This window comes from Meriones unguiculatus, chromosome 1 (genome assembly GCF_030254825.1).
Source record: "Meriones unguiculatus strain TT.TT164.6M chromosome 1, Bangor_MerUng_6.1, whole genome shotgun sequence".
Taxonomy (NCBI): domain Eukaryota; kingdom Metazoa; phylum Chordata; class Mammalia; order Rodentia; family Muridae; genus Meriones; species Meriones unguiculatus.
This window is the reverse complement of record NC_083349.1, coordinates 196,013,811-196,025,904: the sequence shown is the minus strand read 5'-3', so window position 1 is coordinate 196,025,904 and position 12,094 is coordinate 196,013,811. Positions and strand designations below refer to the sequence as shown.

The 12,094-nt window shown below is 46.0% G+C and overlaps 1 protein-coding gene across 5 annotated transcripts in view; it reads right to left on the bottom strand.

Annotated features, from left to right (window-relative positions):
* The window catches only part of Uaca (uveal autoantigen with coiled-coil domains and ankyrin repeats), an 86,706-nt gene that overhangs the window by 28,706 nt on the left and 45,906 nt on the right, over positions 1-12,094 (bottom strand). For 3 of the 5 annotated variants that reach the window (XM_060375453.1, XM_060375457.1, XM_060375461.1), the window contains exons 2-6: positions 8,850-8,983; positions 3,854-3,942; positions 1,114-1,248; positions 887-951; positions 86-143 (exon numbers count right to left, since the gene is read on the bottom strand). In XM_060375453.1, the coding sequence (XP_060231436.1) occupies positions 86-143; positions 887-951; positions 1,114-1,248; positions 3,854-3,942; positions 8,850-8,983 (481 nt within the window). The remainder of the gene's footprint in view (positions 1-85; positions 144-886; positions 952-1,113; positions 1,249-3,853; positions 3,943-8,849; positions 8,984-12,094) is intronic. The other 2 variants (XM_021641536.2, XM_021641537.2) reach the window with 1 other exon arrangement.

The following is a 12,094-nucleotide window of genomic DNA, read 5'->3' as shown; positions in this document are numbered from 1 at the left end:
ATAATATCCAAAGGAATCAAACCAAGCCCCTCCCAGGGATGCCGTGTCTTCGAAAGGGTTGTGCCCGGGAGGGAGCCCTGCTCACCTGCGTCGTGAAGGGCAGTCCTCCCCTGGAGGTCCATGTGCTCAGTGGGGCAGTTGTACTGTTAAAACAGAGCGAGGTGGTGATGCAGGAGGGCTTTGCTTTAGAACGCTAGACCCCCGCTCAAATCAACAGCTGCTATTTAATCTTAAAATATTCCGCTTACCAAAGACAGGAAAGCCAACTAGACAATTCACTAAATATTCTGACATGAAACAAACAAGCTAATGCCGCATAGCTGTGAGCTGAACAGTACTTCGCCACACAGGAAACACACGCCCACTACAATAGTGCGCCGTATTGAAAAGGTGTTATTGTTTCAGGTCTTTGGTTTGTTTGTTTTGTTCTGTTCTGTTTTTACCAGCAAGAGGCGAAATAAACTACTGAACCAGGAGAACAAATCAGTCCTAAATGTCAACATAGGCCACACGCTTCGGCCAAAGCATAGTACTGTGGCTGCCTGTTAAAAAGTCATGACATTAGTGTCATGTCGTAGAAGACGTCTGTTCAGAGGCACAGGAACATGAACCCCGTGCTGTTCTCTATCTGGGGCCACGGTCTAGCTGGCCGGCAGCTCATAGCAACAGGAAGGTCACCTCTCTGTTGTTTGTTTTTAATATACTTAGTTATGTGACTCACTTCCCTCGCATTTTTGTTCCTTATTGTTCAGATTCCTTCACAAAGGAGGAAAGAATTACAGCTAAGCGAACGGGGGGGAACGGGGGGAACGGGGGTGGGGTTGGCCTGCCACACTTTGAGCTCAAGCGTTAGTCTCATATGGAGCGAGCCATTCGCCACGTCTACCTGGAGAAGCTTCTGCAGGCACAGCGCGTGGCCATACTTCGCCGCCAGGTGAAGCGCGTTCCTCCCTGCAAAGGCAATCACAGCAAGCCTGTGTGAAGGGTTATTTTCTTCAGCCAGGAATGTTTATAGCAATATGACATTTTTCTGCCCAGTTGGTTGACAGGATATTTCATTTGTAAATAGGCTTTCAGTTCCTAAGATGTTTGACATTTTAGTAATGTTATTACCTGTACCCCAAAACTCTGAAGGCAGCAAAAAAAAATGAGTCCTGCAAATCCCTGAGGGAAGGAGCTCTGTCCTCGTATGCCTCCAACCTCCAGTATCTAGAGCAGTGCCGGAGACACAGTAGTTACATATTGGCACTAGGAAAAGAGAGAAAGGAAGGCGGTGGGTGCTGAAGATGCCTCCGAGGTTTAGAGCACTGGCTGCTCTTGCAGAGGTCCTGGGCCCAGTTCCCAGCACCCACATGGTGACTCCAGTGGCAGAGGAACCCAGGCCCTCTTCTGGCCTCCCCATGATGTGCAGTCATATACGCAGGCAAAACACCAATCCACATAAAACAAAAATAAATACTTTTTTTTTTTTTTAAGGCAAGAAAGTAGGTATAGAAAGGAAAAGAAATTCCTAGACTTCACCTAACATTTCTAGCTAGCTAGTATGGGCATGAACAATGGAGGATGTTAAGAAACTGATGGCCCAGCTGGGCACAGTAGCACAAGCCTGTAATCCCAGCACTTAAGGAGGCACACAGGCAGATCTCTGTGAGTTCAAGGCCAGCCTGGTCGACAAAGCAAGTCTGAGACAGCCTAGGCTACACAAAGAAACCCTGTCTTGAAAAACAAAACGAAACAAAAACAAACAAAGAAACTGATGCCAAGATAGTTTTCCCTCATTTGTCAGTTTCAGGCAAATTTCAGTGTTGCTTATGAGAGTGTGTCTCTGAAAACCAGCCTGTTCAAAGAGTTTAAGTGTATATTAATTTTTTAAGATTAAAAATGTTATTACACATATGTATTTTTAGTGAGGAGGGGCGCGCACAGGCCATGTTGAGAGTGTGGAAGTCAGAGGACACCGTGAGGGGGTTCTGGGGCTCTGAATCAGAACAGCAGGATTGAACAAGTGCTTTACCCATCGAGCAGGGCCCGAACTGTGCGTTGTCAGGAAATGCCTAAGAGGCTGGGAGGGGAGACTGTGCCGGGGAGGAGGCCTCGGGTGTGAGAGGTGGGGAAGGGAGGCCGTGGGTGTGAGAGACGGACTCTGAAGAAGATAAACCTGCAAAGAAATCAGATATTCTGTCTCTCTCGGTGTCGCCATCGTCTCCCTCTCCCCCCACTGTGTGGGTGCACGCTGGGATTAAACTCCCGGAGCACCTCGGTCCACCGACATCTCTTCGCCCCTCCTAGCGGCCTCTCCTTACACATACATCTCCCTTAGATGGTGAGAGCACAGGGGCTCACTCGGCCACGCCAACGCCCTTTCCATAATGCTCTGTGGTTCACTCCAACATCACAAGTCTCTTAATGCGCAGCTCCCTTTCACAAGCACACTGGCTGGAAAAGAGATTACATCTGATGATTCTGGACCGACAGATACACAGGCTTTCAACGTGAGTGTGAGAAAGCCGTTCAGCTCCCCAGGTCTGATCAGTGGTTCTAGGTAAGCGAGCAGGGCCCAGGTCTGTAAGCAGGCTCAGAAATAGCACTTCCTCTAGGTGGCTGCACAGGACTGTTTCACAATTCAGTTCACCGGCTGCAGATGTAGCTCACAGGGCTGGCAAGAGAGCTCGGTGGGTAGAGGCACTTGCTACCCAGCCTGCTGGCCCAAGCTCCAGATACACACGGCAGAGAAAATCAGTGTCTGTTTTTGCACTCTGACCTCCACGTGTGTGGCTCAGGCATGAGAGTGCTAACTTACATACACACACAGACACAATAATAACTAAAAATATAAAAGTGAGTCCTAGAAAACTAGCAATGGTTATCCTAGTTAATCAAAACCTAGCGCTCTCATCGAGGAAAGCCAACAGCTTTGTTCAAATACTTGCATGTTTATCTTGGAAGTGCAAACTCAGCAGTGAGCTTTAAAGAGACAGAGGTAAGCAAGAAACAAGGACAGAATAAGATTCCAACTGTCTATAAAGTCAACTTGTGAGACAGCCGGGCGAGGCCCGGGGCAAGTTCCCGGGGTAAGCACACCACCCTCGCGGGCTGAGGTGAGGGTGAGGTGAATGAACGTGAGTGCAATGTGCTCAGTGCTCAGTGCTCAGCAGAGCAGCCACCCAGACGTTACAGAGCGTCAGCTGTCAGCATTCTTATCGCCACCATGTCGCTGCTGCTTGAGGAAGTTCTCTCTCCAGCACGGAAGACACCCAACCGGATGTCAAGTGACCCCATCACAGAGACGACATGGCACTGACTACGAATACAGACAAAAGTTCCTGAAAGCGTCAAATTTGGGCTTTTATGGACCAGTGCTGGATTACAGTTCTACTGCCCTTCCACCCCAAAGCCCTGTACTTGATCTCTCCCACCGTGATATTCAGGAATAAATGCTTCCTCAACTCAGGAACTCGGGGATGGAGCAATGGCTCGGTGGTTGCTGCTCTTGCAGAGGACCTGGGTTCCCAGCGCCCATACCAGCTAGCTCACGGCCAGATCCAGGGGATTGTCACACCCACTTCTGGCCTCTACAGCTACTAAACTCACACAGTGCACATACATACAGCCATGCATACAATATGCACAAATAAAAAAAATCTAAAATAAAAGGTAAGTAAATAAATAAACTAAAACAGACTCTTAATGATTTTGCTTTTTAAGTTATATTAAGTCTGCTTTAGAATGTGAGGAGTAGCTGAGGGTATAATCATTACTAGACTTCTTGCCCAGCCTATGAAAGGACCTGGGTTCAGTCTTTGGAGAGAGGACAGGAGGGAGGAATGGCAGGAAGGGGTAATAATGTGCATACCTGCGCTGTCGCTGGTTGCAACATCAATTCCATGTATAAGAATGGCATTCAGACACTCCAGATTCCCTTTGGATGCCACGACGTGGAAGCTAAATGAAAGAGAACAACTGTTATGCTATGGAAACTGACAAAGGTGATTGATATGTTTGTGAACTGGAGATGGCTCAGTGGTTAAGAGCACTGGCTGCTCTTCCAGAGGACCTGGGTTCAATTTCTAGCACCCATATGGTAGCTCACAATTGTCTGTAACTCCATTCCCAGGGGATCTATCACCTTCTTCTGGCCTCCTTGGGCATAAGACATGCATGCGGTACACAGATATATGCAGGCAGAACACATAGATCCATTTTAAAAGACATTCTACCAACACTGTCCTTTATTTGTATATATGCATGTACACACACACACACTCACACACACACACACACACAGTGTTACAAAGGCTTTGCTTTGTTAGAATACCTTTACAAATGGAACACTTTTATTTCCCAGATCTGAAATGCTTAAAAATCTTATTCACAAAACTAGGCAAGTCATTCTAGAAATATCTCCTTAGTATAAAATATTTTAATATTCAACAGCTTGAATAAGAGACAATGTCATTATATAACTTTAGCCCTGTAATTCATTATTTTGCTCTCAAAAAATCTCTGCTGCTTGGAACTGAATAAATGCACACAGGAATTTTTCCTTTTGCCTTTTTTTGGCATGCGTATATGTGACCACGTGTGTATGTGTGATCAGATGTGATGTGCTTGTGTATGTGCACGCACATGAAAGCCCAAGAAGACTCTCAGACTCCGTCTTACTGGAAGAGGCAGGGTCTCTCATCTGAGCTCAGGTCTTGCTGTCAGCGTTGGTCTGAGCAACCAGCCTGCCCAGGAAGCTCCCGCTAGAGCTCGGGACAGGGCAGGCGGGCCGCCACTCGCCCAGCATCCCCATGAGTCAGGGGTGAGAACTCCCATCTTCCTGTTCTGGTGGCAAGCATTCACTCACTAAGCCACTTTTCCTAGCACCCACACTGGAACATTTCTATGTGGTTATTTTGTTTGACTTTAAATATACTGAAATTGCTCCCCCTCCCCACCAAAAAAAAGGTTGCAGAAGAGGGTTAAGACCAAAGCAGATCAGAGACTTTCACTCTTGAGGATTTTCAAACCTCCAGCACTGAATTCTTCCTCTTCCACCCTGTGCCTTAAACCTTAGAGAGCGGCCCGTTGGCCAGGCTCCTAAGAAGGTAAGTCACGCCTGCTGGAGAAGCTAGCTCTGCGGCCAGAGAGAGGGACCCACAGCTAGGTGCGCTTGCTGCTCTTCTGGAGGACTTCTACCACCCTCCCCACTCTGCTCGCCACAACCCGTAACTCTACGCCGGGGTACCCCACACCTTCTTCTGCTGTCCGTGGGCTCCATGGGCACATGTGTACACATATACGCATACACATAAGACTTTTCATGAAAAAGAGGGGCTAACTCTAAGCACTTCAGTGCTTGGAACACAGCTAGCCCGTCCTCTCCCTCACCTAGTGCTTTACTAACCAGCCAACATCTGTAGGCGCTTCATGTATGCGCACTGAGAACTCACCCAGATCCAAACCTGCCAGTAGACAGACATCGCAGGTACAGGACGCTGAGTCCAAGGTGACACAGAACGAAAGTCCTAGACAGGAGGCCCTCCCCTGAAGATGTCAGGAGGGGGCCATGAAAGTGCAAGACCTGTCCTTGGCCTCACTCTCAGCAGGGCGCTCCCTCCCTGACCACAGCAGAACTCATGCTCCCGCTGCCTTAGCTCGCCTGGTGCCCCATCCCCGACTTCACTAATCTCTGTAGAATTAACATTGTTACACCGTATCAGTTCAATAAATGCCGATTTCTCTGTGTGGCCTGTGCTTCTCTTCCTACTCAACTGCAAACTCAATAAAAGCAAAGATCATTATCTGTCTCACTTTCTGTTATGTCCCCCCACACAAGCATCAAAAGTCACACTCTCAAATGTCCGAATAAGTAAAATGCCGGGGGGAAAAGTCCAGACTAGCTTGCAAATTCATTTCCAGATACCAGGTGGTCACCAAGTGACTTTAGAGATAGGACGGGGAGATGCAAAAGAGACCATGCCCCAAAGGACAGTAGGGCTGCATCAGTCTAAAGCAGACAGAGGGGAGAGGTGCTCGCGAGACAAATTTGCTCTCCCTTTGAACAGGACAAACACATTTGGGCCATGGGCATCATTCAGCCTCCCAGACATGGAGGCCCTGCAACCCACTGCCCGTGTGGAGGCGGGAGCGCCTCCTCCACACTAGGTTCCTGACCCCCTAAGACTGGAAATGCCAGTTCAGGGGTTTGTTTTCACTGCTCAGCTCAGCTTAGAAAACTGTGGTCTTCAGAGTAGCCCAATATAACTAACCCACAAACTAATCCATGAGCACTGCCTATGCTGCTGAGCTACAAACAGCATGCGTGCTTTAGGGGGAAGACATGTCGGTTAAAGAAATGTATGTGCAGGGCCATTCATGATGCATGACTAAGTGCTTTACAGAAATACTCCCTTGTAACCTAGGGAACCTCTTCTTTTTGAATACATGTAGTGTGTGTGTGTGTGTGTGTGTGTGTGTGTCTGCGTTTGTGTCTTTGTGTGTGAGTGTGTATATATCTATCTGTGTATTTGTGTGTGTATGTCTGGCGTCTGTGTATCTGTCTGTGCACATGTGTGTATATGTCTCTGTGTGTATGTCTATATATGTAGCTGCCTATATGCCTGAGGATATCTGGAGGCCAGAGGAGGGTGTTGGATGCCCTGGAGCTGGAGTTACACACAGTTCTGTGCTTCCAGACATAACTATTCTTGACCACTGAGTTTGCGTTCTACCACCACCACCATCGTCTCATGTCTTTCTGGAATTACATGGTGGCTCATAACTACCTGTATCTCCAGTTCCTGGGGATCCAATGCACTTTTATGGCCTCTGTGGGCTCCTATATGCCTGTACATACATACACTTGGGCATGCACACATACACTAAAAAATTAAAAGCAAAATATTCTTTCTCTTTTGGTTTTTTGAGACAGGGTTTCTCTGTGTGTAGTTTTGGCTGTCCTGGAACTCACTCTGAAGACCAGGCTGGCCTCAAACTCACAGAGATCCTCCTGCTTCTGCTTTTGGCATGCTGGGATTAAAGGCATATGCCACCGCCACACAGCTATAAAATATTTTCAAGGTAAAATTGTCTTTAAAATTTTCAAAATTGAGCTGGGGGCAATAGTGGTGCAGGCCTTTAATCCCAGCACTCGGGAGGCAGAGGCAGGTGGATCTCTGTGAGTTAGAGGCCAGCCTGGTCTACAGAGTGAGTTCCAGGACAGCCAGGGCTACACAGAGAAACCCTGTCTTGAAAAACTAAACAAAAATTCCAAATTGAAAATAGAAAAATGAAAATTAAATTTGTTTTGCCACTAGAGACAATATAGAAGATACATCTGTTAACTCAATAAAGTTAACTCAATACAAAATGCTTTCCTCAAGAAAGAATATATGGTTCATACATAGAAATAAAAGGAGAACATTTTGCCCTGCGAGTCCCAGGAAGAAGGCTACTTCCTACAAAGAAAACTTGGAAGACTCACAGAACTCAAATGCTTGCCAAAGGATGCCAATTCTGTGTGGCTCTGTTAGTACACAGATAATCTCATGGCTAAGCTTTTGACCAAAGAGAGCCCAGCAGACACTCAACCGCCCATTCCAAACACTGAAAGAAATATGGGCGCACAAGGGCTCTGCCACTCAACATCTTGGGGTTGGGGAAAGAAGAGACTAGAAGGACAACGCACTTGTCGAGATTATATCTTACCATCTGTACCATGAGCCACATCAAGTACCATAAACTTGGTCAAAAAAATAGGAGTAGGACTAAAAAATAACCTAGTTCCTGTACTTAAAAAGAACACACCTTTTAATCCCAGCACGTGGGAGGCAGAGGCAGGCTGATCTCCATGAGTTTGAGGTCACACTAAACTCAATAAGGCTACAAAAAGAGAAACTGTCTCAGCAAAAACAGACAAAAACCTAGAATGCTGCTGGATAAAACTGAAGGATTGTGAAGCTTCATTGCTGTTAAAACCTTCTGAATTGGTAGTCACACTTTGCTCTATTGAAATATTAAACATTCCAAAGTCATAATCTACATCAAATATTAGTGATTAATTTCTTAATATTCACTTCTATATTTAGCATCTGGCTTCCAATTATAAGATTTTGGGGAGAGGAACACCCCTGAAAGGCTAAAACAAGGATTTTAGGAAACAGGACTTTTCACCTCTAGTTCTGGAAGGGTTCCCAGCTAAAGTTGCCAGGGCTGTAATTAGAGTATTAACAGAATCAAGATCTACCCTTGAAATCCAATTGCCTCTTGTCCTCAAAAAGAAAGAAGTGGTGCAGATGTGGGATGGGTGGGGAAGAGGCACACAGCAAGCTAGGAATCAGTTCACACAAACATGGAGGGTGGGCTCCCGAACTGTGTCTCCTTAAGGCACACCAGGGATTCTGGCTCCTCTCTGCCCTGCTCAGTCCCATTGAAACTAATGATCTAAATTAAAAACTCAACTTGAGGCCTGGACAAAAGGACACCCTCCTTTACAGAATTCTCCAAAGGCAGAAAGTTGGGGCCACATCCCAACTGCAGAATGCCTGGGGTCAGAACAAGCTATTTGAGTCCTGCAGATTTTCCCCGGCTTCTCCTACTTGGCCACTTCAAAGATCAAATATAATAAGGACTGAAGAAGAGTTTGTCAATGAAAATACTCCAACTAGCACAGGATGGGCTTAACCTAAGCAGCTGGACCCAGGAAAGTATTAAATGAGGACAATTGTTAGTCTGTCTAAAATAGTTCATACTAGACAGCTCCAGGTCAGACTTTTAGAGTCACAGCAGGGACAGCCACAATTCACAGGTGGCCACATTTGGATGCCAAGGCTCTACCCAAACCTCAGTGAGAAGGGAATACTTACGCTGATCTGCCTTCCACATCCAGCTTGCCCGGATGGACACCCTTTTTGGCAAGGATGGAGGATACTTTCTCCACATCCCCCCTTTCAGCAGCTTTCATCAACCGGTCATCATATTTACTCCACTCTGTTGGATGCTACAAAAAAGGGGAAAGGAGACAAGGCATACTGTGTTAGTCAGCTCTCCTTAAGAAGGGGGGAGGGAGGAGGGAGGGCCTGCACCGCACCCCTCACTTCCCACTGTACCCCAAATTCCTTTCTCTCTGCTGTGCTCACTTCTCAAGAACAGCAGATTATTTGTTTGTTCATTTATTTGTTCACCTGCTAACTTATTGGAAACAGGGTCTCTCTATGTAGTCCTGTCTGGCCTCGAACTCACAGGGATCCACCTGCCTCTGTTTCCCAAGTGCTGGGATTAAAGGCACGTATAACTTTTCCAAATCATGACCCATGAGAAGTCTATTTACCTTAAACTTATATGCTTTGCATGTTCAATATCCTGTTAGCTGTCATTGGGGTAAAGAAAAAATAATAATTACTGAACGCCCACCCCAAGCCAGGCACGACACCTCCAGTTACCCAGAGAACTACAATCATGAGACAGTCTTAACAGAAGAGAGAATGGTGCTCCCGGCATCAAGTGGTTTGAACGGTGTGGCTGGGGCTCTGACTCCCCCTGGGCCCCCAGCCCTCATACTTTCACAGCTGTCTCTGGTCACTATCTCCAGCATCCTTAGGAGCAGTGGCACTGCAGTGTGACTCACTATAACGCCTCCTATTTCAAAGGTGGTGTTAGAAACACAGCTATACATATTCAGTAGAAAAAGGAACGGATCATACCTGCACATTAGGATAAAAAGAAACTTCTATGCAGAAAAGAAAACTAAAAAGGAAAGACTCTCTAAAGTCTTACCTTTTGTTTGTTTCTTTGCTTGCTTGCTTGCTTGCTTGTTCTTTAAGGGAAGGGTCTCCCTATAAAGTCCATGCTGGTCTCAAACTGAGGTTCCCCCTACCTTAGTCTACCAAGGCATATACCACCACTGCCAGCAGATTTTTTATTTTTGCAAAAACTCAGTGCAAATAAACTTAAAAGAAAGGTGAAGGGGATTTCAAAAGCAACAGTAAGTAGGATACAATATATACACTTTAAGCACATCAAGGCTGTGCTGGCTTTGATCTGAGAGCACACCACAAGGCTAATAACCTGTATCTTTTCTCAGTGCACAGATGTGCCAGAACATGGGATGAGAATATAAGTATCTGGGGCTGGGGAGATGGATCAGTGTTTAAGAGCACTGCTGTTCTTCCAGAGGACCTGGGCTCAATTCCCAGCAGCCACATGGCAGCTCACAATTGTCCAGTTCCAGGGACTCCAACACCCTAATACAGACATACAGGTAGGCAAACACCAACGTGTATAAAATAAAAGTAAATTGCTAAAAATATAAACATCTATGCTTACACCTGCGTGAACATCTGTAAGTATGAGTGTGCTAATGTTTAGAAAGGACCAAGAAAGCGAATATTGGGTGATAAAATACATCTTTTTAAGCACATAAGAGTTAGTCTTTTATAGTATCACACTGAGACTATAAAGATGGCTCTGACACTAAAGGTGCTTGCCACCAAGTCTGACAACCTGTTTAATCCTCATAACCCACATGGTGGAAGGTGAGGACTGACAAGCTGTCCCATGTCCTCAGCATGGGAGCCGTGATATGTGCACGCACTCATGCATAGACACATAAAAGTTTTTTAATGTAATAAATAGTACATTAATTCACTGCTAAATTCTATCGCTGCTAAATTCCATCATAGTTGTTTTTTCTGTAATTCCACTGAGAGACCAAAAGATTAAAAATTAGCAGCTATTATTAAGGCCTGAACTAGGTGGGTGCAGAAGTCCAGTAATGCTCTGAGGGGAAGGACCGCCTTACTGCATTCTTTCCCCACCCACTAGAGATACAATTCCAAGGAAACTGGCCCATCCCCCCTAGGGAGGGATACCAGGTCATTAATGGTCTGGGGACCTTCCTATAACCAATCAATTCAAAATGAAGCATTTTGACCAATAGATGCTTGCCGGGCAGGAATCGCTCCAGCCTTGGGCATGCTGGGAGGGACCAGAATCTTTAAATCACCCAACTAACCTGAGCATGGGGCACTCCGAGCTTCGGCGGTGGGGGGGCAGCTTGTAATTTACCATAAAAAGACCCTCATGTTTTTACAGCGCGGAGTCTGTTTATCCTGGTCTTTTGGGGTTCGTGAACTGGGCAGAACACCACCAGATCTACGCATTTTCACATAACTGGCAAAGTCAATCCTTTGCCCACAAAACCCTCTAAATGTTTTAACAATAAGATAAAAAATCACCAACTTCCTAAATTTCCATAGTAAATTCTATCAATTGATTTTGTGAAGTACTTGAAAGAGAAAATACAAAAATTGAATATGAAGCCAGATGTAAAAACTCCATGTCTAACTCACTCTTAAGATTTATTTTAACAGACCCCGGTTTGAGCACCCACAGACTTCAGAAACAATGAACTGACGTTAAATTTGGTAATTAGCCCCTCTTCTCTAACTTCCAAAATCCAAACGCCCATAATGCCTGCCTCCTGACTCAAAACCCAGCCACAGCGTACTTTCACTTTAGAGCAGCACAGCCTAGTGCCTGGCTCTGGGAAGCAGCAGAGGCTTTCCACGAGACTCTGGGCTGTCAAACGCCCTGAGGATTAGGTCGCACTTCACCACACAAGCACCTGCCCAAACTGAGTAGTTCTCAGACTTAAAACAGCTGTGATCCCCAAGGAAACTTGCTGGGCAGGAGAAAGCTCTGCAAAGCTCACAAACCACTGCAAACCCAGAGAACGGTTTTCCAAAAAGAAGGAAAAAAGGGGGGGAGGGTGTGAAGAAGAAGGGCAATTCAGCGTGAGTAAAGTCTCATGAGTAAGTTAAGTCCGATTTCATTAGGCACTATTTCCAGCTCCTGCCCACAGTCAACAATCCTGCCGCCCAGTCACTAACTTTCTATCTTGTGCTTCCTTCTTTTTCTCCCCTTTTCCCCCCATTAATTTATTTAGTCACTGACAGCCTGTTTGCAGCCCCCTTCCTCCTCTCCTCCCAGTCCCACCATCAAAAGCCCAGAAAAACAAAAGCTTTTTGTCATCTGCAGTAACACTGGGGAAAACCAGCAGGAAAATGATCAGCACAGAGTAGGTCGTTAATAAAACAGGACACTGTAAGAG